Source organism: Carcharhinus amblyrhynchos, chromosome 12 (assembly GCF_965287045.1).
Source record: "Carcharhinus amblyrhynchos chromosome 12, sCarAmb.v2.hapA, whole genome shotgun sequence".
NCBI lineage: Eukaryota > Metazoa > Chordata > Chondrichthyes > Carcharhiniformes > Carcharhinidae > Carcharhinus > Carcharhinus amblyrhynchos.
This window is the reverse complement of record NC_137335.1, coordinates 14,528,746-14,540,985: the sequence shown is the minus strand read 5'-3', so window position 1 is coordinate 14,540,985 and position 12,240 is coordinate 14,528,746. Positions and strand designations below refer to the sequence as shown.

The window sequence follows — 12,240 nt, the reverse complement described above, 5'->3', positions numbered from 1 at the left end:
GCAGGGATACAAATAAGGCTGCAACCACCAGAACTAGGGATGACAGTTTGAGGATAAGGGGTAAACCTTTTAGAACTGAGGTGAGGAGAAATTTCTTCACCCAGAGAGTGGTGAATGTGTGGAATTCACGGCCTGGGAATCATAGTTGAGGCCAAAACGCTGTGTGTTTTCAAGAAGAAATTTGGAGCTAAAAGGATCAAGGGATATGGGGAGAAGGGGGATTAGGATATTGAATTTGATGATTAGCCAAGAACAAAATGAATGGTGGAGCAGGCTCGAAGGGCCGAATGGCCTACTCCTGCTTCTAGTTTCGATGCTTCTATATAAAAGCCTGCCACTTCCTCCTCACCCCTCCCTCCCTCTCACCGACGAGGTGGCTATGTTTCAAATTTAGTCTCAGGCCAAGGTGATGGCCTAGTGGTATTATCACAAGACTATTAATCCAGGAACTCAGCTAATGTTCTGGGGATGCGGGTTCGAATCCCGCCACAGCGGATGGTGGAATTTGAATTCAATAAAAAAAAATCTGGAATTAAGAATCTGCTGATGACCGTGAAACCCATCTGGCTCACTAATGTCCTTTAGCGAAGGAAATCTGCCATCCTTACCAGGTCTAGCCTACATAAGACTCCAGTGCCACAGCAATATGGCTGACTCTTAACTGGCCCTCAGGGATGGGCAATAAATGCTGACCCAGCCGGCAACCCCCCACGTCCCATGAGCGAATAAAAAAGTGACAATAATAAATCAAATCGAGTGGCCTTGGGTCTATATATCAAATCGAAGAGGTTAGAGTGCCCACTCCCCACACCCCACCTCCACCTCCCTCCCTCCCAGACAGGCAGCTTCACCCCGGCTCTCTGGCTCTCACCGTGTGTCTTGCCAAAAGTCGCTCGGGGTTTCCCTCCTCCAACATGGCCGTTTGGGCCGACTGCAGAATCACTTCCAGCTCCTTCCTGCAGTCCTCGAACCTCCTCAGCAAGCTGCTGTTAGTTTCCATGCACTTCCTCCACTCCACCCCCTGCTTCACCATGTCCTGTTGGGAAACAAGAGTGCGAGGCGGGAGGGGTTAATAAAGGAGCAACACAGAAAGTTAAAGCTTTTAAAGTAAAGGTTATTTATTAGGCACGAGCTTACATTAACACTGCAATGAAGTTACTGTGGAATTCCCCTACACTGCAGTGCCTGTTCTGGTCAACGCACCTAACCAGCACGTCTTTCAGACTGCGGGAGGAAACTGGAGCACGCAGAGGAAACCCACATGGAAACGGAGAGAACATGCAGACTCCACGCAATCAGCGACCCAAGCCAGGAATCGAACCTACGCCCCTGGTGCTGTGAGGCAGCAGTGCTAACCACCGTGCCGCCCATAAAACCTCCCAATTCTTTTTGACCTCAGAGTGTTGCAAAGTGCTTGGTAACAAGTCAGATACTTGGAAAGTGCAGTCACCGCTAGAGCAATCAATGGAAATCAATGTGCGCGTAGCAAGATCCCGCAAACAGCAATGTGATCATCACGGTGGCACAGTGGTTAGCACTGCTGCCTCACAGCGCCAGGAACCCAGGTTCAATTCCAGCCTCGGGTCACTGTCTGTGTGGAGTTTGCACGTTCTCCCCATGTCTGCGTGGGTTTCCTCAGGGTGCTCTGGTTTCCTCCCACAGTCCAAAGATGTGCGGCTGAGGTTGATTGGCCATGTTAAATTGACCCTTAGTGTCAGGGGGATAAGCAGGGTAAATGTGTGGGGTTACAGGAATAGGGCCTGGGTGGGATTGTGGTCGGTACAGACTCAATGGACCGAATGGCCTCCTTCTACGCTGTAGGGAATCTGTAATTTTAGAATTCACCAGATCATCTGTTTCGGGAATAAAAGCAAAATATCGCGGATGCCGGAATCTGAAACCCAAAAGTTTCAGAGTTTGCACATTTTTGTGCAAGAGTTTGTGGAGTTTGCACATTCTCCTCGTGTCTGCGTGGGTTTCCTCCGGGTACTCCGGTTTCCTCCCACAGTGCAGGTTTGGTTGATTGGCCATGCTAAGAAATTGCCCCTTGGTGTCCAGGGATGTGTAGGTTAGAGGGATTGGTGGCTATAATATGTAGGGATAGGGGGGTAGGGCCTGGGTGGGATTGTGTTCGGTGCAGACTCGATGGGCCAAAGGGCCTCTTTCTGCACTGTGGGGTTCTATGATCTATGATCTATAAAACAGAAAATTCTGGAAAAACTCAACAGGTTCTGACAGCAACTGTGGAGAGAGAAGAGTGCAAACAACTGGAAACTTACCACCGTTCACACCGACGTGATTTTCCTTTCCCGCCGCAGTGAACAGAGATTTGGCTGGCTGCCAGATTCTCTGACCTCACTGCAGTGTGAACGTGGTGCGAACGGGAGGTAAGATCACACCCAATGTTACAACTCTGGACACTCTGATGGAGGGTCATCCAGACTCGAGACGTTGGCTCTATTCTCTCTCCACAGATGCTGTCGGACCTGCCGAGATTTTCCAGCATTTGCTGTTCCTGTTTCAGATTCCAGCATCCGCAGTATTTTGCCTGTATCCCCTGGGTCTCAGCGTCGTCTGACATTATCATTACGCCTCCACCACTCGCAGAGTTCAGCCCTGAGGAGGTTTTAACATCTCCTCCTCCTCTCTGCATGTAGACAGATGGTGCACATTGTTTCAAAGTTTACTTATTAGTGTCACAAGTGGGCTTACATTAACACTGCAATGAAGTTACTGTGAAAATCCCTGAGTTGGCACACTCCGGTGCCTGTTGGGATACACTGAGAGAGAATTCAGCTTGGCCAATGCATCTAACCAGCATGTCTTTAGGAGTGTGGGAGGAAACCAGAGCACCTGGAGAAAACCCACGCAGACACAGGGAGAATGTGCAAACTCCACGCAGACAGTGACCCAAGCCAGGAATCAAACCCGGGTCCCTGGCGCTGTGAGGCAGCAGTGCTAACCACTGTGCCACCGTGCCATTCTGGTGCCTCCATACCTAGAGCTTCCTGCTCTGGGAGCAGTAATCTAAATACAGGACATGCTAACACTAACCTGCCCGTTATTCTGATTAGCATTCCCGGAAGCTTTTTTGCCGGTGATGCGTACAAACTGATTTTTAAAATATAACCTACATTTTGTAAGCGTTTCATGGGCAGGAGTATATTCTGTCTGTGGTGATGTATCGATTGGACTGTGGCCACAACATCAAAAGGCACACAATAAACCACAATGTCTCAGCCCTGGATGTGTTTGTGAAGCAAGCTGCAGCTCTGGTGTTTTACTGTATATTATATAGGGCTGTGTTCAGTTCAGCTGAGCTCTCCATTTAAATTCCTGTGACAGCAAGGGGCATGATTATTTTCTCTATCATAGAATCCCTACAGGACACAAGGAGGCCATTTGATCCGTCAAGTCTGTACTGACCACAATCCCACCCTATCCCAGCAATTGCACATATTTACCCTGCTAATTCCCTCTCTGCCCCGAAACTAGTGTCAGTTTAGCACAGCCAATCCAGCTAACCCGCACGTCTTTCAGACTGTGGGAGGAAACTGGAGGAAACCCACGCAGACACGGGGAGAAGGTGCAAACTCCACACAGACCATGAGCCCAAGCTAGGGATCGAACCTGGGTCCCTGGCATTGTGAGGCAGCAGTGCTAACCACTGTGCCACTGTGCCGCCGCTTGCTTAGTGTCGCTCTGTTTGGGGTACAAAGAACAAGAAACCAAGCACAGGAACGGGCCCTTCGGCCCTCCAAGCCTGTGCCGATCATGATGCCTGCCTAAACTAAAACCACGTGCAATTACGGAGTCTTATCCATCTATTCCCATCCTGTTCATGTATTTGACCAGTTGCCCCTTAAATGCCACAATCGTACCTGCTCCCACCACCTCCCTGGGCAGCGCGTTCCAGACATTTGTCACCCTCTGGGTAAAAAAACTTACCTTGCACATCTCCTCTAAACTTTTCCCCACGCATCTCAAACCTATGACCCCTAATACTTGACTTTTCTAGCCTAGGAAAGAGCTACTGACTATCCACTCTGTCCATGCCTAACATGACCTTGTAAACCTCCATCAAGTCAACCTCAGTCTTTCTGGTGAGAAGGTGAAGATTTTGAACCCGGCTTGGAGGAGCAGTAAGGAAAATGCACCTGGAACGCTGCTTGAATCTGAAGGAGTTTTTTCTGAAGGACGGAGGGATCCAGGTGCCTCAGCACTTTACTGGCAGTCAGCAGTTTCTGAACCGTCTGTAAGTCTCTCTCGGATGCGACCATGGCTTCCTTGCATTTGTCTTGGAAGGTTGTAAGTTCCTGTTGTTGGGGGGAGGGATAGAAGAAGCAGAGACATTAGGCCCAAGACACTGCTACCCGACTCTGCCGCACCCGAATGAAATCCTCACCCACCTGATTCCTCATCTTGAAGCTGTCCACAGAGTGACCCTGAGCGTCCGCAGGCGAGGTGATCTGGTTGGCGCTGTTCAGAGACTCGTAGAACTCCGTGATGTCCTTCTCCAGCTCGGCCAGAGGAGACAGAAGCTGTTCGGCCTCCAGCAGCAGACACTGAGAGCGTTCCCGGACCTGTGCAAAAACAGCAGCGCGCGGAGACAAAACCAGGCATCAGGCAGGCAAATCCTCAACACCTTACTCCAAACCCAGAGAGGACATTTCCATTTCTCTTCTGCGAGCAACCACAAAGCCCAGTAGCCCAGTCCATCTTGCAAACCAGCCTCCCAACCAGTGACTCTGTCTACACTTCCCGCTGCCTCGGAAAAGCAGCCATCTTAATCAAGGACCCCACACGCACCCTGGAAATACTGGCCGGAATTTTACCCCCCACCATCACCCAGAATCGGGGCGGGCGAGGCTCGCATAACACCTTTCTCTGTTGGCCTCGGGCATGATCTTAAGGTGGGCGAGGCGGTAAAATTCCAGCAACTGTCTTCCAAACACAAATACAGAAGATGCTGGAAAACCTCAGCAGCTCTGACAGCATCTGTGGAGAGAGAACAGAGCCAACATTTCGAGTCTGGATGACCCCTCATCAGAACTGTCTTCCACCTTCTTCCATCGGGAAAAAGATACAAAAGTCTGAGGTCACGTGCCAACCAAGGAAAGAACAGCTTCCTCCCTGCTGCTGTCAGACTTTTGACTTGATTCAATTTATTATTGTCACACGTATTGGAATACAGTAAAAAGCATTGTTTCTTGTGTGCTATACCATTCATAGAGTACATGGGGATAAGGGAAGGGAAGAGTGCAGAATATAGTGTTACAGTCATAGCTAAGATGCAGAGAAAGATCAACTTAATATAAGATCATATAAAGGGGTCAGTGATTTGGCAGGGGTGGGATGGTGAATTGAAACGATTGGTAGAAAGATTAACAGGGAAGACAAGGAAATTATTTTTCATCCAGAGGATTGCATGACTCTGGAACTCACTGCCTGAAAGGGTAGTAGAGACCCATTTAGAAGTGGTGTCTGGATTTGCCCCTGACATCCTGTAACCTACAGGGCTGTGCACCAATGCTGGAAAGTGTGATAGAATCCTTACAGTGAAGAAACTGGCTATTCGGCCCATCAAGTCTACAGCCAACACTTACACAGGCTTACCCCATAACCCCACATATTTACCCTGCTAATCCCTGTCACTGACACAGCTTTGGACACTAAGGGGCGATTTACCATGGCCAATTCACCTAACTTACACATCTTTGAACATTAAGGGGTATTTAACATGGCCAATCCACCTAATCTGCACATCTTTGGAGTGTGGGAGGAAACCGGAACACCCGGAGGAAACCCACGCAGACATGGGGAGAACGTGCAAACTCCACACCCGAGGCCGGAATGAACTCAATTTCCAGCAGAGAAGGCCTGGTGTAAAACCAGTATCACCTAACGGACCGGCTGCAATGCAATTTTAGACCCAGGTAGCAAGCAGAAAATCCCCCCCACTCGCTCGACCCTGGCGCTGTGAGGCAGCAGTGCCTCAGATGAAGCTGAGTGGCTCATGTTTTGGCCAGCACAGACAGAGTGGGACAAACAACCTTCTGTACCGACTCTACTGTGATTGGAACTCAGGGTTCTGAGCCCCTCGTTCAGAGGCTGATTCTTACTTTGATGAGCTGATCCTTCACGGTCGACATTGTGGCCAGCATCTGTGTCACCTCGTCCTGGGGAGTGTCCTTTGTCAGCTGCTGCGCTGTCTTGGAGACCAGTTTGTACTGAGCTTCCATTATTGGCACCTTTTGCTTTGTCACCTGCACATCGCACCAGAAAAACAGACAACAAAAAGCGCATGACAATCTAACAAGGTCATCTGAGGAGCTAAACCAGTGAAGCGAGGCCTTTTACAGAGGTCTATCCGTATGCGTCAGAGAACCAGTGTGCTTCAGTTTACTGTACAATACAGCACTGCCAATGCAAGTATCACTTGTATGAAGTCTTTGGACGCGATCTTACCAACCGTCACACCACGCTCCCGCTACAGTGAGGTCGTTGAATTTGGCAGCCTGCCAAATCTCCACTCACTGCAGCGAGATGGGGAAAATCCCACTAGCGTGAATGGAGGTAAGATTCCAGGTTTCATACCCATTCGCCAACAACAATAGGAACCCAGGCCAGAATTCTCCAGCCCCGCTGCGGTGACTGAAGGTTAGGCTGAGCGCCAAATTCTCCATTCTCGCTGGCAGTGGGATGTGCGAGTCCGGAGAATTTCATTGATGACTTGTATTGAATGGGTATCCTGGCTGCCAACCCCGGAGATGGGAATTTCCAAACTCCCCACGGTGTTTCCCAGCGGCTCCCCACTGGCCACCGTTGGGATCTTCCAGTCCCGCCGACAATATCTATGAGGTTTTGCATGGCTTTCCTGTCCTGCTGCTGGGCAATCCCGTGTGTAGGGATGGGGATGGGGGGGTGGTGAAGTGGGAAGGACTGGAAGATCCAGCCAGTGGGAAGGGCTGGAAGATCCCACCCCAGGATTTTCTGTACCTATTCAGAAAGTTCCCTCTCAGTATAATAATAACACAGGGGTTAATTTTCTGAGCATCATGTCACCACATATACATATCTAGATGTATACATGATATTTCAGCATATACACAGACACCTACATACATCAACACACACTCTCTGAGTACGTTGATTGTAGTAGGAACGTTTCACGGGAATTGCTTTGATGGAATAGTCTTTCTCTATATCTCTTTAGCTGCTATTTACCCCCAAAAATTAACCTCAATATTTTCAATGTAACCTGTCCTACAAGTAACATTGCACTGAACAATTATTCCAGTGTAAGGTAAGGGGAAGGAGGTTTAGAGGGGATATGAGGAAAAATTTTTTCACCAGAGGGTGGTGGGATCTGGAACTCACTGCCTGAAAAGGTGGTGGAGACAGAGGTATTCATGATATTGAAGAATGTGCATTTGAGAGTCCCAAGGCATACAAGGCTTACGGGCCAAGTACTGGGAAATGGGATTAGAATAGTTAGGTGATTTGCCTTTGACTGACACGGACATGATGGGCCGAAAGGCCTTTCCCTGTCCTGCAGACCTCTATGATTCAGAGAGTTGTGAACCTGTGGAATGCTCTACCACAGAAAGCGGATGGGGCCAGTTCGTTAGATAAGTTCAAGAGGGAGTTGGGCGTGGCCCTTGTGGCGACAGGGACCAAGGGGAATGGAGAGAAGGCGAGAGTGGGATGCTGGAAGTGTGTGATCAGCCATGATCATATTGAATGGTGGTGCAGGCTCGAGGGGCCGAATGGCCGACTCCCGTGCCTATTTTCTATATTTCAATGACTCTCTAGGGTTGTTTTGCCCACTCTAGCTCTGACTGCCTCCCATCTGACAAGCCTCCAGCAACTAATCCTTCACATAGCCTGCATGGTAAGATATCCAGCGGTGAGGCCTGGGTGTTAAACTGGCATCACCTGAGATGTAGTTTTAGACCCAAGTACCAAGTGGAAAATTTGCCCCATGCGCTCAAGTCTGGTATCATAAGGCCATAAGTTATAGAAGCAGAATTAGACCATTCAGCCCATCCAGTCTGCTCTGCCATCCAATCATGGCTGGTAAGTTTCTCAACCCCATTCTCCCACTTTTTCCCCATCACCCTTGATCCCCTTACCAATCAAGAACCTTTTATCTTGTCTTAAGTACACTCAATGCCCCAGCCTCCACAGCCTCCGGTGGCAATGAATTCCATCGATTCACCACCCTCTGGCTGGAGAAATTCCTCCTCATCTCAATTCCTTTATTCTGAGGCTGTGCCCTCGGGTATGGAAACACCTTCCCCATGTTCACTCCACCCAGGCCTTTCAGCATTCTGTAAGTTTCAATGAGATCCCCTCCCCCTCATCCTTCTGAACTCCACCAAGGGCAGGCCCGAGATTGGCTCGTTGCAAAGACCCAACTGGCTCACTACTATCCTTCAGGGAAAGGAGCCTGTCACCCAATTGATAGTCTACACGTGACTCCAGTCCTGTACTATGTGCTGGACTCCTACAGCAATAAGCCTGGGCCTGGCTTCCCAAGTGTTGGTCAACTCCTGAGGACAAATAAAGAACTGGGACTATTCGTAAGCGTTATCCGTGCCTCAGTGGACAGAGTATCCCCCCCCCCACCCCACCCCGGATCTCCACCCACATGTCTAGCACACAGCGTTCATTGTCAGACACTCCTAACACTTCTATGCAGCACTCTCTTTAACATTTCCACCACTCTTAATCAAATACATTCACGTTTCTCTCTGAGGCTTCGGATCCTAGTCTCTCCAATTAGTGGAAAATCTTTCTCACATCCGCTGTATCCAGGCCTTTCATTATTCTGTAAGTTTCAATGAGATTCCCCCCCACCCCACTCTCATCCTTCTATATTCCATTGAGTACATATGGTACCTCCATATCTTGCACGTAGGTCTTGACATTGAGGAAGGAGACCTCCACCGGGGCACTTTGTTTCTCGTTGGCCGTCTCCACAAAGTTCTTCAAAGCCGACACTCCATCCAGATACTCCTGCTTCAGTTTGTCCATCTCGTCTGCCCGTGCGTACTGTAAAGAGGGACACGTCATTGCAATAGCTGGGACAACCCAAAGGAACCCAAGGCCTGCTGCAATCCAGCTGGATGCAGTATCGCCTCGTCGCCAGTGAGACTGCACGTTTAACCCCATTGATGTGCAGACACTGCTGATATAACCTTCTCTGCACCTTGCCTTTATGTAAATACAAGTTGCTAGAAGATGTAATGCAACACAGTGGACACACAGGGTATGAATACACAGTAAAGAATTGCGGTCAATGATTACCTGATGTGTATTTAAACAGCTATCACTAAAACATTCTGATTAAACAGCAAAATCTAATGCACACTGGTTAGCACTGCTGCCTCACCGCACCAGGTAGCATGATCCACAAAAGGATGGCCCCAAAGTTAGAACCAACCACCCCAACCCCCCACCCTACCTTCCTTCTGACTCTGTGGACTATGTATTTTTAATGATAATAAAGGGTTAGCACTGCTGCGTCACAGCACCAGGGACCCGAGTTTGATTCCTGGCTTGGGTGACTGTCTGTGTGGAGTTTGCATATTCCCCCCATGTCTGCGCGGGTTTCCCCCGGCTGCTCTGGTTTCCTCCCGCAGTCCAAAAGACATGCTGGTTAGGTGCTACTAAATTCTCCCTCTGTGTACCCAAACAGGCACCGGAGTGTGGTGACTAGGGGATTTTCACAGTAACTTCATTGCACTGTTAATGTAAGCCTACTTGTGACACTAATAAATAAACTTTAACGTTTAACCATTTCTCAGTGCACCTTTTGGTGGGAAGCTGATGTTTTTTCCACCTTGAAGACACCAAATAACTTTTTTTTCAGGGAATGAAGCCAGCACCGCCTCATCTGACCTGGGCATACACGTGGCTCTAGTCCATTGCAAGGCACCGGTGATCTGAAGTGACCCAGCAAACTACCCAGTTGTGAAAGGGAACATGGATATAAGAGGGACAACGACCACCATCTTCTGGGAGTGTCTGGGGATAGAAAATAATTGCTGACCTTCCCAGTAGCAGCCACAAAAGAAAAATAGTGGTCTCCAAGATCCTTATCTAGCAACTGCGCACAAGTCCTAACGGTCTGTAAATGGATCCTGTCACCAGCGTTACGCACTTTTCTTAGCCCTTATCCAATGGCGGCCCAGTGGAACAGTGGTTAACACTGCTGCCTCACAACCCCAGGGTCCCGGGTTCGATTCCCACCTTGGGTTACTGTCTGTGCGTAGCTTGCACATTCTCCCCGTGTTGGTTTCCTCCGGGTGCTCCAGTTTCCTCCCACACACATGCTAGTTAGGTGATAAATTCTCCCTCAGTGTACCCAAACAGGCGTTGGAGTGTGGCAATTAGGGGATTTTCATAGTAACTTCATTGCAATGTTAATGTAAGCCTATTTGTGATACTAATAAATAAACTAATTCTTAAGATCATGGAGAGCTGGCCACCTCCAGCATTCTCTACACCGTCCAACCCCACAAGAAGGTAGGACTGGACGCAGAGAAACTTACATGTTTCACTTTGACAAAGAGCTCCCTCCAACGCCCGTTCAGTAAGAGCAACTGCTGCTTGAGGTCGCGAGAGACCAACTCATCGCATGTTTCAATGAGGAAATTCCCCGCATCATTCATGATGGAGTGCTGTTGGATCCAGTGAGGAAGATGTCGGAAGAAGTCCTTCAAACACAAACATAGAAGCGACGTGAGGCGGGAATACTAAACATTAAACACCAGCAATTGCTTTCGACAGTCCACGACATAACTACACCACTTGCGTAAAAGAATCGTTCGTCCAATGCATGATACTGTGCCTTTAAGAAAAATATTTGTCATGTTTCCTGTGCAGGATCTGTTTTAGAAGTTAACTTTATTATTACCGGTGCCGCTGCGTCTGTTTCTGGCAGCCCTCTATGGTTACCGCATAGAATCATAGACTCCCTGCAGTACAGAAGAAGCCAATAAGCCCATTGAGTCTGTACTGGCTCTTTGACAGAGTATCTTACCTCAGGTCTCTCCCCCACCCTATCCCCGTAACCCCATATATTTCCCATGGCCAATCCATCTGACCTGTACATCTTGGGACTAATTGCTGCACATCTTTGGACTAAGTGGACATAATTGTTCCTAATTGCTACGATGTTTGTTTTCATCTGAACTAATGCTGTCCTGCTGTTTTTAGTAATAAAAGCAAATTGCTGTAGATGCTGGAATCTCAAACCAAAAGAGAAAATGCTGGAACATGAGGTCACTCCAGCATTTTCCCTTTTGGCTGCTGTTTTTAGAGTTTCCTCCCGGACTTTTGCAGAGTACGACTGAATTGGGTTGATTGACTGTAATATCAGGAGACTGGGTGGAGCTAGGCTTACATGGAGAAATCAAGCTCAGTTTGGAAGCTGCAAAGAGAAGTAGTCCTTTCTCTCTCTTAACTCTGGAGATTGGGAGCTGCCAGAGATTAGGTTTATATATCTGGAATTCTACTGTTTGAGGTTATATTCTTCTCTGGAAACTGCTATCTGGATCTCTGTCCAGAGGTGTTAAAAGGCTAAAACCTAGCATCCAGGTGAGCATATTGTTTTTTGGTGTTCCCTGGTTCTGAAGAAGGGATTTATGTCAATTTATAGTTAAATTGGAAGTATACAGATAGCAACTGTTAAGAATTATAGGGTGGGATTTTCCAGCTGCGTTCACTCCAAGGCCAGAAAATCCACCCAAGGTCAATGGACCTTTGCATGGTCTGTGTCCTGCCCGCTACAATTCGTATAGGAAAATTCTACCCATACTTTGTCATGTTTAAGTATATTAGTTGGTGAAAGTGATGCTAATTCTTTTTGTTGTATTCTGTGATCTTAAATAAACTTTGTTTGATAAAAGCTCCCTAGTGGGTCATTCGAATCATACCTGGAGTGAAACATCTTGCCCTCACCCTAATGCCAAAATCAAAATTAATAGTTGGGGTCTAGGCTAACTTCATAAAATACATCAGAGTTTCTGGTCTGGTCCCTAACTGTGTGCTCCAGTTTCCTCCCACAGTCCAAACATGTGTAGGTTGGGTGGATTGGCCATGCTAAATTGCCCCTTAGGGCAGAATTCCCCAGCTGCGCTGGTCTAGAAGCCAGAAATTCCCGCCTAATTGTCAATGACATTTCACATTCTCCACAACCCACCGGGATGGGAGAATTCCCACCTTAGTGTC

General features: G+C 48.2%; 1 protein-coding gene across 1 annotated transcript in view; it reads right to left on the bottom strand.

The window, feature by feature from the left end:
• Window positions 1-12,240, bottom strand: part of syne1b (spectrin repeat containing, nuclear envelope 1b) — a 415,064-nt gene that overhangs the window by 345,190 nt on the left and 57,634 nt on the right. Inside the window, exons 16-21 of the mRNA XM_080200097.1 lie at window positions 10,560-10,724; window positions 8,905-9,057; window positions 6,123-6,266; window positions 4,410-4,583; window positions 4,158-4,316; window positions 872-1,036 (exon numbers count right to left, since the gene is read on the bottom strand). Coding sequence (XP_080056223.1) covers window positions 872-1,036; window positions 4,158-4,316; window positions 4,410-4,583; window positions 6,123-6,266; window positions 8,905-9,057; window positions 10,560-10,724 — 960 coding nt within the window. The remainder of the gene's footprint in view (window positions 1-871; window positions 1,037-4,157; window positions 4,317-4,409; window positions 4,584-6,122; window positions 6,267-8,904; window positions 9,058-10,559; window positions 10,725-12,240) is intronic.